General features: G+C 47.6%; 1 protein-coding gene across 1 annotated transcript; it reads left to right on the top strand.

Annotated features, from left to right (window-relative positions):
• Positions 1 to 808: 808 nt before the first annotated feature.
• Positions 809 to 14,391, top strand: CRTAM (cytotoxic and regulatory T cell molecule). The gene is made up of 11 exons (XM_062508707.1): positions 809 to 857; positions 3,718 to 3,870; positions 7,322 to 7,474; positions 7,931 to 8,062; positions 10,843 to 11,013; positions 11,428 to 11,493; positions 11,563 to 11,910; positions 13,176 to 13,280; positions 13,729 to 13,875; positions 14,043 to 14,126; positions 14,240 to 14,391. The coding sequence occupies exons 1-11, from the start codon at positions 809 to 811 to the stop codon at positions 14,389 to 14,391; spliced, it is 1,560 nt and encodes a 519-aa protein (XP_062364691.1).
• Positions 14,392 to 15,758: the final 1,367 nt, after the last annotated feature.

Below are 15,758 nucleotides of genomic sequence, written 5' to 3'. Positions count from 1 at the left end.
ATCTCTTACCATCACAGCAGCGGGGTGACCCCAAACCCAAATTTCACTAATCTCTTACCATCACAGCAGCGGGGTGACCCCAAACCCAAATTTCACTAATCTCTTACCATCACAGCAGCGAGGTGACCCCAAACCCAAATTTCACTAATCTCTTACCATCACAGCAGCGGGGTGACCCCAAACCCAAATTTCACTAATCTCTAACCATCACAGCAGCGAGGTGACCCCAAACCCAAATTTCACTAATCTCTAACCATCACAGCAGCGGGGTGACCCCAAACCCAAATTTCACTAATCTCTAACCATCACAGCAGCGGGGTGACCCCAAACCCAAATTTCACCAATCTCTAACCATCACAGCAGCGAGGTGACCCCAAACCCAAATTTTTCTGTTCTTTTCCCTCTCCGTGCATCCCTCCTGAGCTGAGCCAGGCAGAGCTGGGGTTCTGAAATCCGAAGTCCCCCAGCGCTGTCGCCCACCAGTTCCTCCGGAGGGACCCATGAGGTCACAGATTTCTCAGCAGTCGCCAACACAGAGGAAACACGAGCTGGGGCAGAGACCCCGGGGCTGATGAGGTCACGGTAAATGTGCTCCCCCCGTGCTGAAAAGGGACCTGTGGCAGCAGCAGCCCCGCAGAGGGAGGAAGCCAAGCCCAGCTCAGCTCAGCTCAGCCCAGCCCAGCTCAGCTCAGCCCAGCTCAGCTCAGCCCAGCCCAGCTCAGCTCAGCTCAGCCCAGCTCAGCTCAGCTCAGCTCAGCCCAGCTCAGCTCAGCCCAGCTCAGCTCAGCCCAGCCCAGCTCAGCTCAGCATGACCGTCCCCGGGGTGCTGCTCACCCTGCCTCTGCTCCTGCTGCAAGGTAAGCCCCGGGCTTCGCTCATTCCGGCTCTTCTTTCCAGCCCGGTTCGGAAAACTCCGTTCCCAGAGCTCCAGCACACCAGGCACAGGGATGTGCTGGTGGTGTCTGGGTGACAAAACAATATTGTCACCCCATTCCCAAAGCTCGCTGGCTCCTAAACCCGGGATCAATGAGACCAAGGCTGGCAGCCTGAGGTGGCAAAGCATTGGGGCATCAGAAGATTCTGCCTTAAATTTGGAACAGGGTCTCTGCTTGCTTTGCTGGGGTCAGAAATCCAAGTGTGCCTTTGTTCATGCCTCGTGTGAAGAGGCTGATAGAAATCAGAGCAATTCAGGGAGAGCTTGCAAAGTACTTTGAAAAAGAAAAGCACTTCAGATGCTCAACATCCTCACCCCTGCTGGACGAGGCAGCTTCTTGAGATCTCCTGTGTCTGAGACACAGGAAAGTGTGACAGGTTCATATCTGACTGTGTCAAACAGCCAGAGGATCTGAGGAGGATCTAACAGAAGATCCAAGGAAGGAGGGAGCAAGGCAGCAATCCACGCCCAGGATCCCTGCAGGCTTCACTCCTGACCTTTGCAGGAGAGATGGATGCATGATCCTGGGGCTGCAGCAAGATCCCGTCCCCTTCCTTGTGACACTCCGGAGCAGAAACCCCTGCAGGGCTGCTGCTGACGATTTGCTAATCCTCAGTGCAGCCTTTTCCCCCAGTTTGCCATAGACACCTGCAGGATGAATTTGTAGCTGCTGCCTTGGCTTCCAGAATGAATTCAGCTCCATGCACTGGTCAGCAGCCAGAGCAAAACCGAACTCATTAAATGGGTGATTTTGGGGTGATTTTGAGGTGATTTTGGGTTCAGGCTCACAGATAACTGCACCATAATGTACTCATTAAATGGGTGATTTTGGGGTGATTTTGGGGTTCAGGCTCACAGATAACTGCACCATAATGTACTCATTAAATGGGTGATTTTGGGGTGATTTTGGGATACAGGCTCGCAGATAACTGCACCAAAATGAACTCATTAAATGGGTGATTTTGGGGTGATTTTGGGGTTCAGGCTCACAGATAACTGCACCATAATGTACTCATTAAATGGGTGATTTTGGGGTGATTTTGGGGTACAGGCTCACAGATAACTGCACCATAATGTACTCATTAAATGGGTGATTTTGGGTACAGGCTCACAGATAACTGCACCAAAATGAACTCATTAAATGGGTGATTTTGGGGTTCAGGCTCGCAGACAGCTCTGCACTGATGCTCTCAGTGCAAGTCTCAGTGCGAGGAGCTCTCGGTCACTTCCTGGGGGCTCCAAGAATAGCAACCAGAGTAGAAACACTCTGCTCGGTGCATCCTGCAATTTCCAGCACGGAATTGCTCCTCTTTGCTGCCCAGAAGGTGGATCTATCACTCGACGGCAGAGTGGTTTTTCCAGGTGGGATCTGCAGGGTACAAATCCACCATCCCTGCAGCTGCCATGGGGCCATGTCCCACATGTAGTGACCACGGTGGCTGCAGAGCAGAGTCCCCGTGCAGGGAAGAGTCGCCCTGTGAGTCATGCTGTGAATAAAACCCATTTTTCAGCGCTCTCCCGTGGAAATTACATTTCTGCTCTGGTTTGGAAAAGCAAACGACGCCTCTTGTTGCTCAGCCTCGCCGCTGTCACCCCAAAGGTGTGATCTGCCAGACCCCGCGCTGTTCTGGTGACAGGAAACCATCACGGGGACAGAAATACCCGAGGGGGCTGTGGAAAACCACAGACAACCCCCAGCTGCCTCTAAACAACTCTCACCTCCTGCCACAGCTCATCTCAAGGACAGGCACAGCCACAATTCCCATGGGAAAATGCTGTCTTGCAGGGAGACGAGGCTGGTTCTAGAGGTACCAAAATCAGCTCCAGCAAAATGCCCCCCCCCCCAAAAAAAAAAAAAAATCTTTTCTGAGAGATTTAAAAACTTTAAGAACGTTAAAATCTTCCCCGAAGCCCAGAAAGATTCATTTCCCCAAACTACAGTGGGAAATGGCAGCCGACAGCTACCTGAAAAATCAAATCAAAACACACAAAACAGGAATGAAAACAAAACTCTCCTGCTGCCTACTTGCTGAACTCCAACCCAGGCACCAGTCTTAGTATTCTCCAGGGCACGGTTTTTGTCTGGAGAAGGCAATTCATTCCAGGTCATCAAATATTTTCACAAAGTGTTTTATCTGCTTTAGAATATCTGGAGAGAAAAAAAAAATACATTTTACTGCCTGCCTGTGAAATGAGCTGGGAGAAGAGAGAGTGAAATTTCATTTTAGCAACCTGTGCCAGGCCAGGTTTTTTTCTTTGCTTATTTTCAAAAGAAGTTTCATTTCTGAATAAAAAAGCCTCATTTTTAGAGGTGTTGGGAAATCATTCACTGCTCAGTCATACACGGAGCAAATCAGGTTCAGCAGCTCCAGAATGGGACATAAAATCAGAAAATGGTTTGGGTTGGACCTTAAATAATTTAGTTACAATAATAGAATAAGTGAAAATTGAATGTTTGTGTTTAAATACAGGGAAAGAGTGCATTAAATAGGTCTGCTTCAGTTCTTTATTAGCTAATAATTAAATACTTTTTGGGCTTATAACTAAAACTGGTTTAATAATTAAATCTGGTCGAGCTGGCAGGTGAAGATCTCAAACCTTTGTCACACAGTGCCTGTGACAACCTGTCCAATAACAATAATTTATTTATATCCTTACAACCGCACTGGTAGTTTAGAAATAATAATTAAAAAAAAGAAAATTAACACATTGCTTTGTGCAAAACATCTCTGCTTTGCTTTGTGTCACAATTGCCATTTGTTTTTTCCCCTGGTGTGTGGCAGGGGGGTTTCCAGAGGCTGCCAGTGCCTCTGTGACTCTGAAGGAAGGAGAAAACCTAAATCTTCACTGCACCTTCAGCACCCTCAGCAGCAAGAACTCTACCCTGCAGTGGTTAAACCCTGATGGTTTCACCATTTTCCTCAACGCCCAGAAGGGTAAGTGTGAAACCCCAGCGTGGTGACACTTCCCCCAGGGCTGGGGACACTGAGCTGGCCTGGCTCACTCTGGGGGTTTGGAGCTGGGTCTGAGGATCCTTTAGAGGTTCCTGTCCCTTCGTGGTCACCACAAAAGGATGGGTTTGGGGCTACCTAAAAACAGAGGCCAGGCAAAATCCAGAGAATAAAAGCAGTTCTATTTATGGAAGGGCCTTCAGGTACATTTAGGGCAGACAAAGCCCCCAGGGGCTACACCCAAAATGGACAATGGCTCACAGGGTTTCACACTTTGATAAGTTTGGTCCATTTGCAGATTGGGGTTCATCTCCCAATGACAGCTCCAGGTAATGAAGTCATTTAGCCCAAGTTTGCTCCCCCCAGTCACTTTTGTTTCCATCTCTCAGGGCTGGGACAGTGAGGTGTCCTTGACTGCCAGGGGAATTGGGCTGATCCATGGGGAATGGGGCTGATCCATGGGGGATTGGGGCTGATCCATGGGGGAATGGGGCTGATCCATGGGGAATGGGGCTGATCCATGGGGGATTGGGGCTGATCCATGGGAATGGGGCTGATCCATGGGGGAATGGGGCTGATCCATGGGGAATGGGGCTGATCCATGGGAATGGGGCTGATCCATGGGGGATTGGGGCTGATCCATGGGAATTGGGCTGATCCATGGGAATGGGGCTGATCCATGGGGGATTGGGGCTGATCCATGGGAGAATGGGGCTGATCCATGGGGGAATGGGGCTGATCCATGGGAATGGGGCTGATCCATGGGGAATGGGGCTGATCCATGGGGAATGGGGCTGATCCATGGGGGATTGGGGCTGATCCATAGGAATGGGGCTGATCCATGGGGAATGGGGGTGATCCATGGGAATGGGGCTGATCCATGGGGGATTGGGGCTGATCCATGGGAATGGGGCTGATCCATGGGGAATGGGGCTGATCCATGGGGAATGGGGCTGATCCATGGGGGATTGGGGCTGATCCATGGGAATGGGGCTGATCCATGGGGAATGGGGCTGATCCATGGGGAATGGGGCTGATCCATGGGGGATTGGGGCTGATCCATGGGAATGGGGCTGATTCATTGGGAATGGGGCTGATTCATTGGGAATGGGGCTGATCCATGGGAATGGGGCTGATCCATGGGGAATGGGGCTGATCCATGGGGGATTGGGGCTGATCCATAGGAATGGGGCTGATCCATGGGGAATGGGGGTGATCCATGGGAATGGGGCTGATCCATGGGGGATTGGGGCTGATCCATGGGGGATTGGGGCTGATCCATAGGAATGGGGCTGATCCATGGGGAATGGGGCTGATCCATGGGGAATGGGGCTGATCCATGGGGAATGGGGCTGATCCATGGGGGATTGGGGCTGATCCATGGGAATGGGGCTGATCCATAGGAATGGGGCTGATCCATGGGGGATTGGGGCTGATCCATGGGAATGGGGCTGATCCATGGGGGATTGGGGCTGATCCATGGGAATGGAGCTGATCCATGGGGGATTGGGGCTGATCCATGGGAATGGAGCTGATCCATGGGGGATTGGGGCTGATCCATGGGGGATTGGGGCTGATCCATAGGAATGGGGCTGATCCATGGGGGATTGGGGCTGATCCATGGGGAATGAGACTGATCCATGGGGAATGGGGCTGATCCATGGGGGATTGGGGCTGATCCATGGGGAATGGGGCTGATCCATGGGGAATGGGGCTGATCCATGGGGGATTGGGGCTGATCCATGGGAATGGGGCTGATTCATTGGGAATGGGGCTGATCCATGGGGAATGGGGCTGATCCATGGGAGAATGGGGCTGATCCATGGGAATGGGGCTGATCCATGGGGAATGGGGCTGATCCATGGGAATGGGGCTGATTCATTGGGAATGGGGCTGATCCATGGGGAATGGGGCTGATCCATTGGGAATGGGGCTGATCCATGTGGGATTGGGGCTGATCCATGGGAATGGGGCTGATCCATGGGGGATTGGGGCTGATCCATAGGAATGGGGCTGATCCATGGGGGATTGGGGCTGATCCATGGGGATTGGGGCTGATCCATGTGGGATTGGGGCTGATCCATGGGAATGGGGCTGATCCATGGGGGATTGGGGCTGATCCATGGGAATGGGGCTGATTCATGGGGAATGGGGCTGATCCATGGGAATGGGGCTGATCCATGGGGGATTGGAGGTGATCCATGGGGGATTGGGGCTGATCCATGGGGGATTGGGGCTGATCCATGGGAATGGGGCTGATCCATGGGGGATTGGGGCTGATCCATGGGAATGGGGCTGATTCATGGGGAATGGGGCTGATCCATGGGGAATGGGGCTGATCCATGGGAATGGGGCTGATTCATGGGAATGGGGCTGATCCATGGGGGATTGGGGCTGATCAATGGGGTATTGGGGCTGATCCATGGGGTATTGGGGCTGATCCATGGGGGATTTGAGCTGATCCAGGTGGGAATTGGAGCTATTGCAGCCCAGCCTGTCCTGCTGGGCCATCCAGGCTCCCAAAATCCCCAGCAGGCTGTGGCAGGAATTCCTCTCCCATGCTGCAGTCAAATAATCTAATTATTTACTAAGAAGACCTTGGAGGAAATCAGTTCATCTTCCTCAGTTCTTATCTCCATTTTTGGCACAGATTTATGTTGTTAGGATTTTTTGGTCTCAGTATTTTTTACCACAGATATAAACAATTTCTTAGGGGTAGGGAAGGAACTGAGTGTCATTGGAGCAACATCCACAAGGACTGGAGTTCCCAAAGCTTTTGGATCCTGGAGAACACTGAATATTTTCCTTTTGCAATACAAAGGAAGGTTTCTCCCCCTTGTTTAGGGCGAAACCAAAGCTGGCACTGCACGTGGAGGTTTTCATTTTCCATCTGAGTCACCACTGGGAGCCCCTGTCACGTTGCTTCTCCAATGAACCACTTTGGGAATCAGTTCCCTCCAGTTTTATCTACAAATATGACAGACCAGTTATGGGTCTTAAGCCATGATGGTCTCAAAATCCTTTAATATTTAATCCATAACTTGCTGGGATTTCCTTCCAGCTCAGTATTTTGTCAAAACCTAAGCTAAAAAAAAAAAAATTAAAATAAAGAGAGTTTTTGAGACCTCTTTCCACCAGATAATTGTACAAACCCCCATCTTCAGTTCAATTTAAGGGCAGAAAGTTGCATTTTCCGTGCTGCAATAGGAGGAAAAGTTCATGGATTTGTTGGGCCGACCCCGAGGGCTCCTGTAAATTATCCAGCAGGAGAAAAGAATTAAAGATTAGAAAGCCAAGAGAGAGAAAAGAGATTAGAGGCGCCCTAGGAGATGCCTTCATTAAAAACTTGAATTTTTAAAATGCCATGGAATAAAAACTCTCCTCATGCTTGGACTTCCTCTTCTGTCCCAACCCCTGTGGTTTCTTTTCCTTGCAGTTTTAAGGGACCAGAGGTACAAACTCCTCCTGTACTCCAAGGATGAATTATCCATCCAGCTCTCCAACGTGACAGTGCACGACGAAGGAATTTACAGCTGCTTCTACTACAGCAGCAACTTCCAAAGCAACAGGCAGAAGGTTGAGATTTTGGGTAAGGTGATTTTTTTGTTGTTGTTTTTTCATTGTTGGTTGGGTTTTTTTGTTTTTTGGTTTTCTGTTTGTTTGGGGTTTTTTTGTTGTTGTTGTAGTTTTGTTGGATTTTTTTGTTGTTTTTTTGTTGTTTTTTGGGGGTTATTTTGGGTTTTTTTGGTTTTTTGTTTTGTTTTGGTTTTTTGTTTGGTTGGTTTGGTTTTTTTTTTGTTTTGTTTTTTGGGGGTTTTTTTGTTTTGTTTTTGTTGTTTTGTTTTTTTTTGTTTTGGTTTGTTTTGGTTTGTTTTGGTTTGTTTTGGGTTTTTTTTTCCAAATAGAGCCAGCTCCTCAAATCCAGACCTGCATTTTTCCATGGTGCTCAACACATCATTTTGCTTTTAGCTCAGTCCCCTCCAATAACGCTCATAAAAATAAGTAGAAAATATCCCTAAATTGACCCAAAATCTTTCTGCTGCAGCTTCTCCTTCCCATCCAGTGCTGGAAGTGTCCCAGGATGAAGGAAGGGGCATCAAACTCTCCTGCAGCACCCAGGGGAGCAAACCCCAGCCCCAGATTTCCTGGCTGTTGGACAATGGGATAGAACTCCCAGGTAAGAGCTCAAAAACCAGGGATTGAGCAGTAAAAAAATTGGTTTTATTTGTTTGGGGTGGTTTAAAGTTAGTGGAGGGTGAAATATCAGCTGGGTCTGCCACTCATTGCTGCAGCTTGGGGCAGGTCTGGGGAACAGTCAGCACAAAATTCCACTGGGAGAAAAATGAACACAAAATCCTGGAACCTCAGCACTGAATTCCACAGGGAAAAAATGAACCCAAAATCCTGGAACTTCAAATCTATATTTCAATGGGACAAAATAAACCCAAACCCCTGGAATTTCAGTATTAAATTCCACAGGGAAAAAATGAACCCCAAATCCCTGGAACCTCAGCACTGAATTCCAGTGGGATAAAATAAACCCAAATCCCTGGAATTTCAGCATTAAATTCCACAGGGATGAAATAAACCCAAATCCCTGGAACTTCAGCAATTAATTCCACAAGGAAAAAATGAACCCCAAATCCTGGAACCTCAGCACTGAATTCCACAGGGAAAAAATGAACACAAAATCCTGGAACCTCAAATCTAAATTTCAGTGGGATAAAATAAAACCAAATCCCTGGAATTGCAGCATAAAATTCCACAGGGATAAAATGAACCCAAAATCCTGGAACTTCAGCACTTAATTCCACAGGGATAAAATAAACCCAAAATCCTGGAACCTCAGCTCTAAATTTCAGTGGAATAAAATAAACCCAAACACCTGGAATTTCAGCATTAAATTCCACAGGGAGAAAATGAACCAAAATCCCTGGAATTTCAGCACTAAATTCCACAGGGAAAAAATGAACCCCAAATCCTGGAACCTCAAATCTAAATTTCAGTGGGACAAAAGAAAACCAAACCCCTGGAATTTCAGCATTAAATTCAACAGGGATAAAATGGACCCAAATCCCTGGAACCTCAGCACTGAATTCCACTGGGAACCTCAGCACCAAATTCCACGGGGGTAAAATAAACACAAAATCCTGGAACCTCACAACGGAATAAAATAACCTCAAAATCCTGGAACCTCAACACAAAATTCCACAGGTCTAAAATGAACCAAAAAACCTCAGGAACCTGAGCAGTAAATTCCAATGGAACAAAATAAACCAAACAATCCTGGAAGCTCAGCACTGAATTCCACAGGGATAAAACAAACCCAAAATCCTGGAGCCACAATTTGCAAGGCCCCAGCAGCCTTTCCTCTCCTTTAACCTGTCTGTTACACAAATAACTGCCATTCTAACAGTGCTATAAATAGAATTATTCTGAAAATCACTGCCTGAGCAGCTCCAGTGCACATCTGGATCAAAATGTGAGAACAACACTCACGGATGCAAATGTCTTTTCTTTTACACATCAACAAGTTCTTACTCGTGTTTTGCATCATCAAGCAACATATTTAAAGCTGAACCTGTAACCGCCCCCCCCCGCCCCAAGATGGTTTATTTTTAAATAAGAGTTCTAGAAAAGAGCAGAGAATTGTGTTTTCTGGCCTGAATGTAGATAGAAATTCGAGTTAATAATAAAAATAAATCAGGTTGGCAGATGCACGGGTATTAATGCAAAAAAAAAAGGTGTTCTAGAGCAGCGCACGGGTGGTGGGAACGCAGCTTTTAGAATCCTGCCTGTGTTTGGGAAGAGCTGGGTTGTGTGTGAGGGTCAGGGGCTGGGGAATCAGAAAAACCTCAATATGTCCCCCCTGATTTTTTATCTTCGTCTCTCACGGTGTTTCTCTAAAACCAGGGGTTTCCCAAGCCTGAGATCACCCCGATAAAGTGATTTTTTTTTGTGACATCACAACTCACAGTTCTGACCCTAAACACCTCCTCCAAGCCAGCAATGCATTTCTCCAATATTTTAACAAAAGCCTCTCCTTATCTTTATCTCCTCCTTGCCTTTGGAACAGAGGAAATACCTGAACTGTCACCTCAGAGCCCCCAGGAAAGCCCCCCAGGGCCTGAGCTGGGTTGGTTTATCTGGGGCTGGCTTTCAGAGCAGCAACCTTTGCATGAAGAGATGGAGACACAAATTTAATTGTTTGAAAGATAAAAAAATCATTGCCCTAATCCACCGTTCCTCAAATTTCTGCACAAGTTTTTCTCTATTTTTTGAAGGTTTGGAGTAACTCTCCTTCCTCCCCTTTTCATTCCCAGCTTTAATCACTTCCTGCAAATATTTACACTAATCAGAAAATAGCTAATAAATCTTAATTACTGGCAACACCTCCGTTGCACCAGGGCTCAGTAGGGGCAAACCAGCTGTAATTGCTGAGCTGGTGCTGACAAAGATGATTTCCTTCCCAACAAAAACACTCTGAAATCCTTTTGGAGCTCTTACCTGGCCCTGCTGAGGATGGAAAAGAGGGTTGAGAAATGCTGATCTGTAAAGGTTCATTTGGAAATGGGATTTCTTTCATTTAAGGGTAACAGAGCAAGGGGAAGCATCAGAACCTCTGCATTATAAACAGAAATATTTGTGCCCTAAATATCTGGAACACCTCCCTCTCCAGCAGGGCTGTTCAAACACACCCCTGGTCACATCAAACACAACTTGATTTTTCCAGATCACCAGTTTACCTGGAGGACTGGGAATCACATCAGGCTCCCCTTACTTCCTTGTGGCATCCTCACGTTTAACTTCCAACAGCTGGAAAAGGGGGAAAGTCAAACCTGTGTTGTAGAAGTGATGGAGAACAGGATTTTGGAGTGATGTAAATGCTTTTATTTATTGCTCTGGACTAGAAACCCTCACTTTTTTTTTATTTATTTTTTTTCCCCTGGGTGACAGGTGACACCAGGCACCAGCTGGGAGCTGATGGGAAGAAATGGAGCACAAGCAGCACACTGAGGATCCTGAGCTACAGCCCCCAAGGGAGAGCCAGCTGCATCCTCCAGCACCCTGCGCTCAGGGGAGAGAGGCTGATGGCATCTCTCCACTTCCAGGACCTCCCCAGCACGGGTACTGCAGCTCCTCCAGCTCTGCCTGCCCAGTTTCACTGCCCTGAGGTGCTGAAAACGGTGTGGACACACACGGAAGCCCAGTCTGTGGCCCTGCCTGTAGGATCTGCTTTTAAATGAGGAAACTGGGGCTAAAAGGGTTTGGAGTTGTTCTTCGGTGGCAGATCTGAGCAGCAGTGCCTGCCCCAAGCTCCCCACAGCAAAGTGTCTCATTTTATTCCTCATTTCAGAGCAGCAAATATATTCTGAGGACAGGAAAGCTGAGGGTGGGAGGATGGGACTGAAAGTGAAACCCTTGATGGGACAGAAAACCCAAACAATCCAGAGTAAGGAGCAGGGCAGGGTAGTTTTTCAAGGATCTGTTTGGTGGCAAAGCCTCTTCTGATTTCTGTCATTTTTTGGGGGGTTTCTTTAGGCTGCAAACAACCAACCAAACTTCCAGAGGGTGCAGAAGGTCCCAGCCCTTCAGAGAATCCAGCAGGTACCACCTCTTCTGCATCCCCAGGGAACCCAGAAGTTTCCAGCCCTTCTTCATCCCCAAAAGATCCAGGAATTTCCAGCCCTTCTTCATCCCCAAAAGATCCAGAAGTTTCCAGCCCTTCTTCATCCCCAAAAGATCCAGGAGTTTCCAGCCCTTCTTCATCCCCAAAAGATCCAGGAGTTTCCAGCCCTTCTTCATCCCCAAAAGATCCAGGAGTTTCCAGCCCTTCTTCATCCCCAAAAGATCCAGGAATTTCCAGCCCCTCTGCATCCCCAAAAGATGCAGAAGTTTCCAGCCCTTCTTCATCCCCAGAGAATCCAGAAGTCTCCAGCCCCTCTGCATCCCCCAAAGATCCAGCAGTTCCGAGCTCAGCACCAACACCAGCCCAGCCAAACCTCACAGATGTCACATCTAACGGTGAGTTTGGTCTCGGTCACCTGAATTCATCAAACCCGAAATGACGAATACAGAAATGCTGCCGAGCACAATCCTGCCTCTTCCCTCCATTTCCCAGCTGTGCAAGCAGCCCAAATCCCTGTCCTTGGAGGAAGAAGGGCACGAGCAGGGTGGGAGCCAGGCTGGGATGCTCCGGATGGGCTGCACTAGATGGCACTGTGCAACAACTCTTCATCCGTGCTTCCCAAACTCTGGAGTAGTTTTGCTTGGGTTTTTATTTTATTTTATTTTTTTTCCCAGCACAATCAAAAGCTCCACAGCCCAAATAAATCGCCCAAAAGCCCACCGAGAGTTTTGCATCTGCTTAGCACGACAGTGACAAATCAGCTGCTGCTTTAGAAACGCCCAAGCTCTTGGTTTTTATTGGTTTAAAAGTGATAAATCAGTGATTGCAAACAGCACAAAATGAATGAATCCTCATAAATATAGTCTGATAAATCCTGACACGTGTCAGGACAACATCCATGGAAAGGGATCCTGAATCTTTTAAGAGGGGATGGAACCACAGGGGCTTTCAGGTCCCTTCCAAGCCAAACCACTCTGGAATTCTGTGGCTTTTACTCAGCGTGAAAAGGAAAGAAATATCTCTTATTAATGCAAAGTTCTGGTACACACAGCACACGCCATCGTTTCAGCATTGCAAATCAAAGTGAATGGTTACATATATTTATTTATTATATATAATTATACCTAAGGGTGTATTGTCTGTGTCCATAAGAAATCAGAGTTCACCTCTCTGTCTGCACAGGGCCTGAAGAAACAACAGCAGCAGAAGAACTGGGAGGTTCATTGAGTTCTGAAATTTCCTTACCAGACACTAGGGGTGGTGGCAGAGGACAAGGCTTGTCAGGAAAGGGGGAGCCAAGGACATGAATACCAAAATATCTGCTGTAAGCAGAAGGATTTCTGCTCATTGCTGGTTTTTCAGGCAAGAGGAGCAAATTGATGGACAGGGAAAGTTCCAAAATAACTGAGCTCAGCGTGGTTTTATTTTGGCTGTAAATTGTTTCTCTAACAATGTGTAAATAAATAAAATAAAATAAAATAAAATAAAATAAAATAAAATAAAATACCAAGTATTAAACAATAAAATTAAATGCAGAGTTAGAGAAGCAAGCACAGACCTTACCTCAGGGGCAGGACCTCGTGCCCTGAAGCTGCTGGGGAAATGAGCATTTCTTAAACATCCCTTCAGAGAAATTTTGTTCTCCTTTCCCTTCCTGCAGGGACTGAAGCAGCGCCCCGTGGAAATGGCACTGAGGAGGAACCTCCCAGGACAGAGGTGCCACCACCCCCTGAAAATATAACAGGGATTTCCACCCTCACCCTAGGTATGAACATTTTAATGAGTTTCCAAACCTGCCATGAGCTTTCTGATCCTCCATGACCACAAACCCCCTCCAAGTCTTCTGACAGGTTAATCCTCTAACCCTGGGGGATGCCACAGAAACACAACCATCTGCATCACCCAAAAAAAAAAAAAATTAAAAAAAAAATAAAAGCTGAATTTTGCTGTTTGCTTTGCCAAAGCACAAGGCCACCGAGTTCAATCAGTTCTTGACCATGCCATAAAAAATCTTGACCTCGCATCCTAAAGTTGGGTCCAAAACTTAATGAATGTGAATTCAATATTCACAAAATGAATTGGTTCTTCACATTCATTAAGGTGAATTCTTCACAATTCACTGGGTGAGTTCTGCCCTCCCACCACATTCATCCAGATGAAATCATTCTCGTGTTAATTACCAGACAATGTAAAACCACAAACCTCTGTTGCAGAGCGAGATCCTGAACCCAAGGGCATTGTAAAGAAGGAGAAGAAGCTCCTGCTGCCCATCCTGGTGGCTGCTCTGATTTTTGTGCTGCTCATCATTGTCCTGCTTTTCATGGTGAAGCTGAAGAAAGCCCACGGAGTGTGGAAGAGAGGTGAGGCTTGGAATTGTTGGCTCAAGGCCATCTCTGAGGTGGTCAGGCTGATGAAATCCCTATTTTATAACTCTTCTCTCAGGATTTTTATGCTCAAGGCAGATGGTGAGAAAGAATCTTGGGGAAAAAAAATCTCATTCTCGTTGTTCAATTTGTTTTTGCCACAGAAAATGATGTTTCAGAGCAGACACTGGAGAGTTATAAATCTAGATCTAACGAAGACAGTCCAGGCCATGACAGGAATGGACAAGGTAAAAAGCTTTAATTAACATAAATAATTCTTGTTTTATTTAATTGCTGATGACCATGGCCAGAGCAGGGGGCAGCTATTAATAATAAATAATAAATATGTGTTGTGTTTTAGCTGTAAACCCCAAATCCAACATGCAATATGTAACAGAGGGACACATGGAAACCCCAGAGAAGAATCCAGAAACCCCAGAGAAAAATCCAGGTGACAAAAGCATGGCAATAAGTGAGAAAACGTTTCAGTGTGGAAGGGAGACAGATATATAACTGTGGAAAAGGTGCAGGGAACTGCAGTTTCCTGATATTTATATTAAAGTTTTCCAGGATCTTGATTTCAAGGAGCAGACAGGACAAGTAACTCCATCCCAAAGCCACCTGGGGGTGGTTTTGTCACCCAGCAGGGCAGGGACATGGGACTGGTGCTGCTGGAAACCTGGACTGATTCCCCTGGAACCCTCCGGGGATTTCAGGAACACGGCCACAAACAGCTCCTCACCCCCAGCAGCAATCAGGCTCCTGTGAAGACACCCAGGCCCAAATGAAGATATTGATGATGGGTTTTGTCACCTCCCCTTGTGACCCCAGGGCTGAGCAGGGAATCCCAGGTGCTGCAAAGCAAGAGTGACTTTTATTTTCTCCCTGTGACCCCAAACCTGGACTTCCAGCTGGATCGAACCAAGCAGCCTGATGTCCAAAGGGTTAAAAAAAACCCCAAAAAAACCACAGAAATCCAACCCAAGTGATTCTATGATTTGAGGATTCTGTGAAGTCTCCAGATGTGAAGGGGATGTTCCACATGACACTGCCCAAATCCTGGGATCAGGGCAGCAGGAGAGCGGGGAGTTCCCAGGACTTTACAGGAACCCTTCCTGTTCCAGAAGGGTAAAGAGGAGTCCCTGAAATAAAGGAAATGTGAATTAGAACGATTTTTTGTCATCACGGAATAGTTGTGGAGGGAAGGGAGATCTGGAGATGACCCAGCAGGGTCACCTGGAGCAGGGACACATCCAGGTGGGGCTGGGGTGGCCCCAGGCAGGGAGAATCCAAAACCTCCCTGGGCAGCTCTTCAGGGCTCTGCCACCTCCATGGAAGGAAGTTCTTCCCCTCCAGTTCCTCCCTGTCTTTCTTGCACCGAGAAGCCCAGAACCGGACACTGTAAAGCTCATGAATCTCATTAAATAAAAGTCATTTGAGACTATTATGTCTCACTGGAAGTAGGAAGAAATTATGGAAACTGGGGCTTGAATACCGAATGAGATAAAAGCCCATGCGTATTCCATATTCCAATGGAAACGATTCCATATTCCAAAGGAAACGATTCCATATTCCAATGGAAATATTTCCATTTTTCAGCGGAAAGCGGCTGCTCCCGGGCGCTACCACAGTGCCCACGGCAGGGGGGGGAACCGCGCTCCCCCCACGGCCCCGGGCCTGGTGGGTGCGGCCGGCGTCCTCCGCGGTTGCCGTGGAAACGGGAGCGGGGCCTGGCCGGGAATGGGACACGGGACAGCGGTGAGGGAATGGGACACGGGAATGGGACACGGGACAGCGGTGAGGGAATGGGACACGGGAATGGGACACAGGAATGGGACACGGGACAGCGGTGAGGGAATGGGACACGGGAATGGGACACG

This window comes from Cinclus cinclus, chromosome 25, assembly GCF_963662255.1.
Source record: "Cinclus cinclus chromosome 25, bCinCin1.1, whole genome shotgun sequence".
NCBI classification, from domain to species: Eukaryota; Metazoa; Chordata; class Aves; order Passeriformes; family Cinclidae; genus Cinclus; species Cinclus cinclus.
Note: the sequence above shows the minus strand (reverse complement) of the source record. Positions and strands in the feature narration are given on the sequence as shown.